Below are 12273 nucleotides of genomic sequence, written 5' to 3'. Positions count from 1 at the left end.
CTGCCAGCTGCGTCAAACGAGACGCATGACATGAGGAGCTATAGTCTTCTTCAAAATAAAACGTGTGAAGTTGGATTTTTGTCTGAACATCTAGATTAGAATATGAATTACTACGGGGAATAGTCGGTGCATGTTGGCATACTAGGCTACATAGGGCCTACTGGCTACTGCAGGGTTACCTATGCAACACAAAAGTTTAAATCACACATACAACTGTTAAGAACCAACTAAATTGGAAATCCTTAACCATGTTTTATAGCATCATATTCATAAAGATGTTTAATATTTTAAAACTCGGTAATTGTGGAAGTTCCTTTTATTATTTTTTATGTTTTAATATAGGTAGGCCTACAGAACAGGTACAGGTATATTAGAAATCAGTACACCAATCCAACACATAAATATACATATGTTTTATAAGATTAATGAATATAGATATTGACCAACACAAATAATACACATTAATACATATTACTATATTCCCCTATCTCCAGTGGTGGAGATAGGGGACTAAGAACATTTACTCAAGTACTGTAGCCTACTTAAGTACAATTTTGAGGTAGTTTTTACTGTACTGGAGTGTTTCCAATTTTCTATCATTTTACTTCTACTCCACTACATCTCAAAAGCAAATATTGTAATTTTTACTCCATTAAAATGTCTTGACAACTTTAGTTACTTTGTAGATTTTGATTACATACTTTGGCAATTTGAAAATAGCAGTTCTACAAGCTCACAACGTTGTGAGCTTGTAGATCTGCTATTTTCAAAAAATGTTTATACATTTGAGAACTTGTGAAATGGACATTCTGTATAATGAGTTTTTGGTACATTTCTGATACCAATACTTTTGTACTTAAATGTACTTATTTGAATTCCGGACTTTTACTTGTAACAGAGTATTTCTACATTGCAGATACTTTGACTTCAGTAAAAAAAAAAAAGAAGTACTTTTCCCACCACTGTATATATTAATAACTTAATATTTTACAACTCGGTAATATTGTGGGAGAACTGACTTTATTCTGAAGTCTTGACCGGAAGTCCAGTTTTAGTCCGTGATGTCTAACTTGACCGCTGCTTCTTTTCTCTGCATTTCAACTAAAAAAACGGTTTAGTTGTGATTTTGTTGTTTTCTCCAGAAAAACTGCACCGATGAAGCTTTTATCGGTCTTTTAATACCCGTGTTCCGATCCCAGTGTGGGGTTTATTTTTTTTATTGCGATCATTTATTTATTTAACAATCTGTGTCGGTCGGTAGATTTATTTAGATTATTGGGGACATCGGGGGAGAAAAAGAACAAGCAACATTTGTTTCCAACTGTAGCCGTTTCTCCGCCGCCCTGATCTCCACAATGTCTGCCTGAGGTAAGAAATACAAAGCTTAATAATAGACACTGATCGAGGGAATCAAACGACACGTATGTGTGTGTGTGATCAGTAAAAAGGGGTAAAATAAATGTAGGTCATTGTGTCTGTGGGCCATCAACTGCAAACCGACCCCCTTTATTAATAGGCTTTAAAACAAGATCCATGCGATGTGATCAGCTTTTCTTATTGTGTTGTCGTGTTCTCTACTGTATACAGATGATCTGGTATCATATAATGTGTGATATAAATGCTGTAATATATCATTATAATGTAATGTAGTAGGGTAAGGGTTAGACGTAGCTCTGGTCTATACTAGAGTTAGATGGGGTTACGCTATGTTACTTTAGAGCCGTTGCCTGAACACCCGCGGTAGCGCAGGCTGCGCAGCCTCTCGTCTGTAGTAAAAAATAAGAAATACACTTTTGCTACTCGCCAAAACAAAGACGGTTTTAAGATGGTGAAGGCCTATTTTCCTCAGTGGGGACACTCTGACCCCCCCACCTTACGTCTAAAATATACTTTTTGGACCGTAAAGAAAATATTCTACCGGATGGAAAAAAAATGAGTTGCTCCACTGCGCCCTCTACAGATGTGGTCAATGGAATTGGTCTATTGACCAAATCTGTAGGGGGCGCAGTGGAGTTTTTCCTTCCGGTGAAATATTTTCTTTTCTGGCCAAAAAGTGTATTTTAGACGTAAGGTGGCGGTCTCTGAGTGTCCCCACTATTTAAAGTAGGCTTTAAACTTCTTAAACCGTCTTTGTTTTGGTGAGTAGCGAAAGTGTATATATTTTATTTTACTACAGACGAGAGGCTGCGCAGCCTGCGCTACCGCGGGTGTTCTGGCAACGGCGCGAAAGTAACATAGCGTTAAGGAGAACTCCTGCTATGGACCAGAGCTAGACTGGAGAGACGGTGTCTGGTGTCTTCAATGACACATTCTGTGGGTTGTGTGTGTACTAGAGATGATGTGGATTATCATCATCCTTAGACGCCCTAATATAGTCATTGTTTTTTAAATTATTGTGATGATTAAATATAAGCAGACAGAGCAGTGCAGGTGGTTATTTATTAATGTGTGTTATTAATTGGGTCGTAACAATGTGTCTGTGGGGGAAATGACTCGAGCCAGCGTTTCATTGGGTCCAATGCTGCAGTATGAGTACTGCAGCACTGACCTCAAATAGCCTGAAATGTGAACAAATAACCATATAATTACGTCCTGAAATGACCTCTTTTGTTATAAAAAAAAAAAGCCCTGTTCATATGACGTTAATGCAGTGGTGATAATATAAAGTGATAATACATTGGTTAACTTAAAGTAAAATGGCTCAGCGGTCAACTTAGCTGAATGCGTAATGCTACATTACAGAAAAGTAACAATATTCATAATATATAAGTATATACCTATGGAACAGACAGGCTTGAAACACGTGTTAAAAACAGCTGAGATGGGGGGTTTGAGCAGAATCTCCAGGACAGGTAGCATTATTAGCCTGGAAAGGCTAGTAAGACCTCAAGCAGCATGGTCAGAAGGGGCAATATAAATACCCCCTGATATCTCAATATACCCTCTGACCAGGGCTCGAAATGTAACATTCTGAGGAGAACCAATATTGTAACATTTCGTTTCTTGCGTTCCACCCCAACACAATGATGTTCCTAAACCAGTTAGAACAAATAAAAACAGGCTAATATTATCTTTCTTTCTTTTCATTACATAATTTGTTATACATTCTTATTCATATTGACCTTTTATTCAGGGTAGATTCACTGAGCTCAAATATCCTTTTTCAGCAACGCCCTGCTCCACACAGTCCTACAGTTACATGCATAGCCTCCTGGGAGCTGACCAGTATAACCACAGTGTTGTACTGGGAGCTGACCAGTACAACCACAGTGTTGTACTGGGGCTGACCAGTACAACCACAGTGTTGTACTGGGGGCTGACCAGTACAACCACATTGTCCAATGTAATCACATTGTGTTATAATGTTGTACGTACTGGGAGCTGACCAGTACAACCACAGTGTTGTACTGGGAGCCGACCAGTACAACCACAGTGTTGTACTGTTGTACTGGGAGCTGACCAGTACAACCACAGTGCGTTATAATGTTGTACTGGGAGCTGACCAGTACAACCACAGTGTTGTACCGTTGTACTGGGAGCTGACCAGTACAACCACAGTGTGTTATAATGTAACCACAGTGCGTTATAATGTTGTACTGGGAGCTGACCAGTACAACCACAGTGTTGTACTGTTGTACTGGGAGCTGACCAGTACAACCACAGTGTGTTATAATGTAACCACAGTGCGTTATAATGTTGTACTGGGAGCTGACCAGTACAACCACAGTGTTGTACTGTTGTACTGGGAGCTGACCAGTACTACCACAGTGTGTTATAATGTTGTACTGGGAGCTGACCAGTACAACCACAGTGTGTTATAATGTTGTACTGGGAGCTGACCAGTACAACCACAGTGCGTTATAATGTTGTACTGGGAGCTGATCAGTACAACCACAATGTTATACTTTTGTACTGGGAGCTGACCAGTGTGTATATGGATGTATACTATTGCCCACAGAGTAGCTCCACTGGAGCAGTTAAAGGCATAGTATGTAACTTTGCCTTGTGTTTATCATTGGGTTAAAACATATATGGGATACCACATCAGAAACGTGGACCTCTACGGGGACCTGCCACGGGTCACAGACAAGGTCAGAGAGGGCTGGGCACTGCGTCAGGCACCCGGAACTGGCGGCAAGCACACTGACTCTGTGGGAGCCAACCCAGGCCAAAGCCAGCAAAGGAAATGGGCGCCCCACCTACATAGATGCACTGTGGCGCGACAGCGAAGCTAACAACACTGCAGAGCTCAGACAGGAGGGTGTGGAGGGCAGCGATTCAGGAGTCCTGAGTTAGTGTTGGCTAGACCGCACTCTTGCATCACATCGCACCCATCATTTTCCCTCTACACCTGCAGTCATCAGCCACTGGAGTAGTGTTTTTTCTTTTTGGTAGACAGGGATGTTTTTGGGCAACCAAAACAAAACAGTGACATGACCCTCTTGACTGTACTTTCTTGTTTTGGCTGCCCAAAAACATCCCTGACTGCTGGTATAGAGGGAGATGGTAAAAATGTTATGTATTGTTGTGTTATGTAAACACAGGCCAAATTTGCATGCTATGCCTTTGAATGTGTGCAATATCTATTATGCTCAAAAACACATTATTTAAGTGCTGCTGTTAACATGAATAATAACAAGACTGGCTCCTATAAGGACATGACTTCATGACTGTTATGATTGATGACTCCGTATTCAGCGCAATTCAACCCCTTTTCAACAGATGATGTCATCCATGCCCACATTTGGGCAATCCAAGCCCCTTTGACTGCCATTATAAGAAAAAGTTAAACATTTGAAAAAATATAGAACATATGTGGGATTCTACATTAGCCCACAAGAAATTTGGCCCTGATTGCTCCAGCGATTTCTCATAGAAGTCTACTTCTTTCAGAGCCATGACAAAATAACGTGATTTCTTCATATTTATTGTCCATATGAAAATGTTTAACTTTCAAATGGAACAGGATCACTCTTTGTTTGTAGCCTTTCCCCAGACATCTCAAAATACCCCCTCATATAGCAATAGCAATATAGGATATCTATACCCCTGCGCCCCTGGCATCTCATTATATCCCCTGACATCTCAAAATAACCTCTTCATCTCAGACAGAAGCTGTGAGTGAGCAGTAGATGATAAACAATGTATTTCTGTACAACAGGAGATAAACTCAAGTCCCGTCTTCTGAAGAATGTCGATGGTCAACATGGAAGCAACCAACATTCTCCCCATTCTGAAGAAGAAACTAGCCTTCCTCTCAGGTAACGTTGCACACACACACACACACACACACACACACACACACACACACACACACACACACACACACACACACACACACACACACACACACACACACACACACACACACACACACACACTCACACATTGTGGTGGTGTTGGTACTGTAGTCATGGTGCCACTTCAAAGTCACTCACAGTTTGGCGGGTGGTGGGTAGGGGTAGGGGTTGACCATAACATAGCATTGTGATATCGTGCATGTGATGATGGTAGCCACTAGGCGCAGCAGAGTGCTTGCATGCATACAGTGGTATGCCCAATTGCCCATAGAGTTACAAAAGAACTAGAGTGGTAACCGGAAATCTCCGCCCACTCACTTCTATGGAGTTGCTGTGTACTTATGTGATTACGCGTCGTCTCGAATGCGTAATCACACCTCCGTGCGCAACCCTCTGCGCAAGCTCGTGTGTCGAGCCTCATTCATGTATCTGGTCCCAGCCGTGGTAAGCTGAACTTCCAGAGTCGGCCACGAGGACGAGGATATTCATGCTTTACTTATCCCTCTCGGTTCTGGAGGCTTGGGCACCGTATGCAAGCTTCACAGTGCAGTTGTAGGTTATGCCTACTCACCAACAAGCTACTTTAGTTTTCAGTTATTTATTTATTTATTTATTACACACAAGAGCGGTCGTTGAATACTCTGTGGTCTGACTCTGTGGTCACTGTTGTGACTAACAGACCACTGTACAACTTTCTGTTTCAATTTAATTAGCAGAAAGTAGTCTGGTCAATCTTCTTACCGTAATAATCAAATTTAGCAGAGTCTGGGGGCTCAAATCTACCACGGTGCATCTAGCTTTGTCGAGCGGCTATACATTATGACCACTTTTGGCCGTGTTCAGGGTGGGGAGGGTACACGTACTCCTACGGGCTGGGACGGCACCTGTCAGCAGGTAATGTTTGGCGGGACAGAGGTGCTACGACCTCCCGTTGGGGGCTCCTCAGTCCTCACTTGCAGGTGAGCCAGTAGGATACAACAGCAGCGACAACAAACAGAAATGTGTGAGGAGGAATTAATTAGCATAACGACTACAATAAGCCTCTCTGACCTACTTCCATTGGTTGACCGGCATCCCCCAGGGCTCAATACTCGGTCTGTTAGTATTTCTCTCTAAATCTCACCAAATCACTTCACTGAAAATAGCCATGCTTAAGCTTATGGATTGTGTGCTTGTAGATCTGCTATTTTCGCTGAATGTTTGCCACAGAATCGGGACGGTAGGGTGCTAGTTCTTAAGATAATAGGACATTATTGGATGGGGAAATATAATAATAATAATGGTAATATGGACACTCTTGTATGCATTGCTTGTTGTTCTATGTTGTTATCAAGGCACACAATTCTACAGTAACACAGACTTAAAATGTACAATAATAATAATGACCTGGTCGGTATAACACCATCTTACTCCGCTGCTAGGCTACTGTAGCAGTACAAGCTCTCAACAGCAATTTCTGCCAGCATTCACCAGTAAAAAGTGTGACGGGAGATGACAGGAGGCTTGTGTCACATACCTCGGTGTTGCTCTGTCTGGATCAGTCACTCTCGGGATGAATTTATTGCAGAGAAAGTACTATCCAAGAGTGACTGTGAACTCACATTGCTGTATCGCTGAATGAGGCTTGTCTGACATTACAATTACAAACTACAGTGCCACGTCTATAATGCCTTTTCTGCATGGTCCAGCGGCTTGACAACGAAGATACTGTAAGGAACAAGAAGGCAGGTTGTGCAAAATAACATCAGAGATGCATTCTAAATGTCCCAGAGCTCATACAGTAGAAGGTGGGCCTGCTGCCTGTACATGTGAAACTTAAACTCATGTATAACATCATCAGTGGCGCTGCTCCCAGATATCCATGGTTCATACTAGAGCCCGACGACCCAGGCCAGAGTTTTGAGTCCGATGCCGAGCCAGATTTTGAAGAGTCCTAGAGCACCGAATACCAATGTTTTGACACATATTTGAGAGTGTTTAACTTGAACCTACTAGATTTAACCACTTAAGCACTATTGGCTACTACAAGCTGACAACGCATAGCATGCTTATAGATTGGCTATATTGGAAACATTTTTAAAGGTTAAAACTCAAGTCGGAACACATGGGCTGCATAATTCCCAATACAGCTGCCATCCAAAAAAGTCAAATGACAGCCGTTATATGGGCCAAACTGATACATCTGTCTCTCTAATCCATGGTTCATACTGGTGCACTACATCAGGGTCTGTCTGTGTGCGCTCATGCGAGGTGCCGCGAGGGAACGGCGTTGCTCAGAGCTTTTTTAAATACAGGGACCTTACTGTGGACCAGCCTTCCACTTATCGTCAAAATGTCACAATCCAGAGCGGTTTTTGAGGTCAGGTCTGGGCTTATCTCTGGGCTATGATAGCCAGTTTAGGAAATGACAGGCTGGTATTGTATGACAGTGGTTCTTAAACCTTTTCATGTCAAGGACCCCCAAAATGAAATGTATTTGGCTGCAGACCCCCCATCGCAAAAATATTTTGTGCCAGGGACCTCTAGATTTGAGTTAAAAATGTTTGCTTTAAAAAAAAAAAAAGATTTTAATATAATAACGATTTTTCTAAAATAGCAGATCTACAAGCTCATAGAATGGCACAAAGTTACGCACTATGAGCTTGTACCCCCCAAGACCCCACCCTCTTGGGGTCCACGGACCCCACTTTGAGAACCAATGTTTTTTTCATTAAGTTTTTTGTTTGTGTTGTTGTCTGTCCTGTTTTCCTGAGATCACGGACCATGTTGGAAACTTAAGTATTTCTCACTTTAACATGTTATCCCTTGGATTTGTCTTCTTCATCCATAAAATCATAATATAAATAAACCAATCCATCAGTCAATGGCATTACATCGAATTTCCCCCGTATCGGTACTTCGGAGCAACATAGGACAAACCTGACTACAACATGCTATGTCAGCAGACTGCTGGCCCGCCCTGGAGAAATGAATGCAGTGACCTGCAAAACACCAGTTATAAAAAATCAATGACCTGGCCATGATATGTTGTCTATAGCCTAATTAGTAGTAGACATCGGCAGGGTTTGATTCACTGGGGGTGGAGAATCCATGCCTCGAGACATGGAGGCATGTTTTTTCTTTCGTAAATTAATGTCCTAATTCATCATGCAAGAGTGTCTCACAAAGGTAGTGAGAATAGCATATCGTTGCTGTCGAGCAGAAACCTCTTATGTCCATATTTTAACTTTTTTGTGTTTTTTCGCAAATGAATGCCTTACTTGATCATACTACAGCGTCACACAAACGTATCAAAAATCTTAACGCAATGCTTCACGCCGCGTTTCGAGTTTGTAGATCTGCTATTTTCTTTATTTGAATCCTGAAAAATAACTGTTTTGGACATCCGACAGCAACGATATGGATGGGACCAGGGAATATCTACATCTGTATTGTGTGCCGTTTGAAAGGGAAGTTGCATTTCATTATGAAGTTACATTATGAAAGCATGAGGACGACATAGAGAAAGATAAGGTTAATAATAATTTACACATAGACACCAAACAGCAAAGCCATGTCTCTCTTCATTCCCTGGATATGGAAACCTTTTTTTTAATGATAACTATTATTTTCAAATCAGAAAACAAATCTGAAAAATCATTTTTTGTTGATGCATCTATGCTTGTGGTCTATAGTCTACTGTCAAGGTCAGATGCTGTGTCATGGTTCTTTCTCATTTGTGGCTGAATAACTGAATAAGATTATATATGTTAACTCAGTGGTTCTCAAAGTGGGGCCCGGGGACCTCAGGGGTCCTTGAGGGAGTTCCAGGGGGTCCCCAGCTGAATGATAGATAGTGAGGAACCAAATGGACCCTTATGAGTCTGTAACTCGAGAGTGTACAACATATGGAACCAAATGGACCCTAACAGGTCCATTTGGTTCCATTTGTACACTCTCAGAGTTAAATTAACATTGATTTTACTATACAAATTGGGGTCCCAGAGATAGAAATGCCATTAAATGGGGGTCCGTAGCCTAATGCATGTCAAACTGGGGGTCCTTGAAATTAAAATGGTTGAAAACTCTACAAAACACACTGTAGCTGTAAAAATCTAACCCTCTTATGGGGGTCCATGGCATATCTTTTCAAATGGGGGTCCTTCGGCTAATAAGTGTCAATTTGGGGGTCCTTGACATGAAAAAGTTTGTGAACCACTGTTATAGCCCATATCATTCTGTTGTTTTCTCTATTAGCCAAATTATGTCTAAGCTGCTGAGGAAGGCAGAAGCCAAAATGTTTGTCTTCTTTGGTTATACATCACAGGCCTGTTTTGGCAATAGATTTTGTTCACAAAGCCAAAAGCCAAACAGTAATGTCATTTTTATTTAGTTCCAAAGGTCAATGCCAAAAACACAATTAAATCATTAATTGCAATTATTTGTAAGTAATCATCAGCTAAAATGTTGTGATCATGACAGCCCTGCATCTCACTGCCTTTCATGTACATGTCTGTGTTCGAAGGGACGCAGAGGACATTTTAGAACCGAAGGGGACGCATGCACACGCGCGCATGCGTGCTCAGTGTGTGTGTATGCGTAATTGCGTATGTATGAGTTTTGTTACTTTTTTATTTGTTTTTTGTTACTTTCATTCGGTTAATTCGGTACAAAAAATGTACTCCATGAAGAGTAGATGTCGGATGTCGTTCCCAAATGGAACTGAGTATGTTTTTAAAAAAAAAACTTGTGCGTCCCTGTGTGTTCGTATTCCTGCTGACGACAGTCATTTGGCCGTCACAGTGCTGGTCCCCCCCCCCCCCCTCTCCACCTCCTCCAGGTGCTGTAGCCAGCATTTTACGAACACCAAAGTCATGAGTTCCAGCCCCCAAATTCAGTGTTGCATGAAAAGACAATTATGTTGCATAATTACAATGCATAATAAGCATGTTACTTATTTGTACACGCCCTGTAGCAAAGACAACTTGAGAGGACAACCGAACATTACCGTCTGTCAGCAACTGCTAACTGTAAAAGAACAGCTGTCAGCGACCTGATCTGTCACTGTTAGTTCTTGCAGGTTTACAGCTTACATATCTCCAGTGGTGGAAAGTAACTAAGTGCATTTACTCAAGTACTGTACTAATTCTGAGGTATTTTGACTTTACTTGAGTATTTCCAAATTTCAGTACTTTTACTTCTACTCCACTATACATCTCAGAGGCAAATATTGTACTTTTACTCCACTACAATTAATTGAAAACTTTAGTTACTACCATAGTTACTTTATAGATTTGGATTATTATTCCAAAACATACTTTAACCACTTCAGCCCTATATACATTTTGGCCATTTGAAAATAGCCACTCGATGATTACTTTTTCCACCGCTCGGCTGCATATCTCCCTGGGTAAATCAAGTGAAAGCAAAAAAGAGGGGACACTCCTACCAGACCACACCAGAGAGCCGGAGAATGGCTACTAGGGCTGAGCCTGTGACCATCAATTCATTTCTTAGCGATTATTCTATTGATTACTGTTTTGATTAATCATCTGTTTCTGTCTGTCTGTCTGTAGGAGGGAAGGACAGACGCAGCGGCCTCATCCTGACCATCCCTCTGTGCTCAGATCAGACCAGCATGGAGGAGCTGAGTACAACACTCAATTACCTCCTGTCTATACCCAGGTACACACACACGCACACCATAACATGCACGCATGCATGTGCGTACACACACACACACACAAACACACACACACACACACACACACACACACACACACACACACACACACACACACACACACACACACACATGCAAAATTGCAAATAACTCATCTGTTACCTCTGTCTTTCACAGTGAGAAGTGTAAATCTCGTGGTTTTACTGTCATTGTCGACGGTCGTAAATCTCAGTGGAACATCGTAAAGACTGTGGTGCTGATGTTGCAGGTAGGACAACATTAATTGTGACACCAGTCCAATAGGTAAGACAACATTAAAGGTGCAGTAAGTGATATTATTTTTGTTCAAATAAGTGTTAAGTATTAAAGAGCTCTATATTCAGATAATAATCATTGCTATAAACTCTGTTTAGTGTTTGTTCAGTAACAGTAGTCTCCCTGTCTCTCCAGCTCTTAAGTAAACAGAAAATGCATTTTCAGGTCTGGATACCACTTTTATACATTCAGGAGAGAGAACTCATATAGGATACAGGATAAACAAGTGAAATTGGAAAGAAATTAGCAGAAACTTGTAACTGAAACACTATAACATTGAAGCTGATGAATTAATTGATACTCCCTCCTGATTGGAGGAAATTGGCAACCCACCTGAAAATATATTTTCTGTTGAATAGCTGTAGAGACGGGGAGACCCCTGTTACTGAACAAACACTCTATAACATTGATTACTATCCCAATTACTATCGCAATATAGAGCTTATAGAACAAATCTTTAAAAACCATAACCATAAAATATCACTTACACTAACTTTTTAACTGTGACTCCAGTCCAGTATGTAGGACCACATTCACTGTGACACTAGTCTATTAGGTTAGGTACATTCACTGTGACAAGTAGGAGATGTGACACAATACAGTCTAGAAGGATTATGGGTGAAATATGTTTGGACATTATGTTGAGGTGTGTGTGTGTGTGTGTGTGTGTGTGTGTGTGTGTGTGTGTGTGTGTGTGTGTGTGTGTGTGTGTGTGTGTGTGTGTGTGTGTGTGTGTGTGTGTGTGTGTGTGTGTGTGTGTGTGTGTAGAGTGTCATCCCAGCAGAGGTCTCCTTGGTGTGTGTGGTGAAACCAGATGAATTCTGGGATAAGAAAGTTACTCATTTTTGCTTCTGGAAAGAGAAGGACCGCCTGGGCTTTGAGGTGAGATCTGATTGGCTGTCTGTGCACCTCAGTATGATTGATAACCAATCAGACTCGGTTTAATATCTCAATTCCTGCAAAGGGACAATAGTTTGTGACACCACTACTGAGATG

The 12273-nt window shown here is 41.3% G+C and overlaps 1 protein-coding gene across 1 annotated transcript in view; it reads left to right on the top strand.

The window, feature by feature from the left end:
- Positions 1-1075: 1075 nt before the first annotated feature.
- The window catches only part of sestd1 (SEC14 and spectrin domains 1), a 30640-nt gene continuing 19442 nt past the window's right edge, over positions 1076-12273 (top strand). Inside the window, exons 1-5 of the mRNA XM_084085153.1 lie at positions 1076-1368; positions 5162-5261; positions 10856-10964; positions 11140-11230; positions 12046-12159. Coding sequence (XP_083941279.1) covers positions 5192-5261; positions 10856-10964; positions 11140-11230; positions 12046-12159 — 384 coding nt within the window. The 5' untranslated portion in view covers positions 1076-1368; positions 5162-5191. The remainder of the gene's footprint in view (positions 1369-5161; positions 5262-10855; positions 10965-11139; positions 11231-12045; positions 12160-12273) is intronic.

This window comes from Gymnoscopelus microlampas (genome assembly GCF_963454915.1).
Source record: "Gymnoscopelus microlampas genome assembly, chromosome: 17".
NCBI classification, from domain to species: domain Eukaryota; kingdom Metazoa; phylum Chordata; class Actinopteri; order Myctophiformes; family Myctophidae; genus Gymnoscopelus; species Gymnoscopelus microlampas.
The sequence above is the reverse complement of the archived record's forward strand: the minus strand, read 5'-3'. Positions and strand labels throughout refer to the sequence as shown.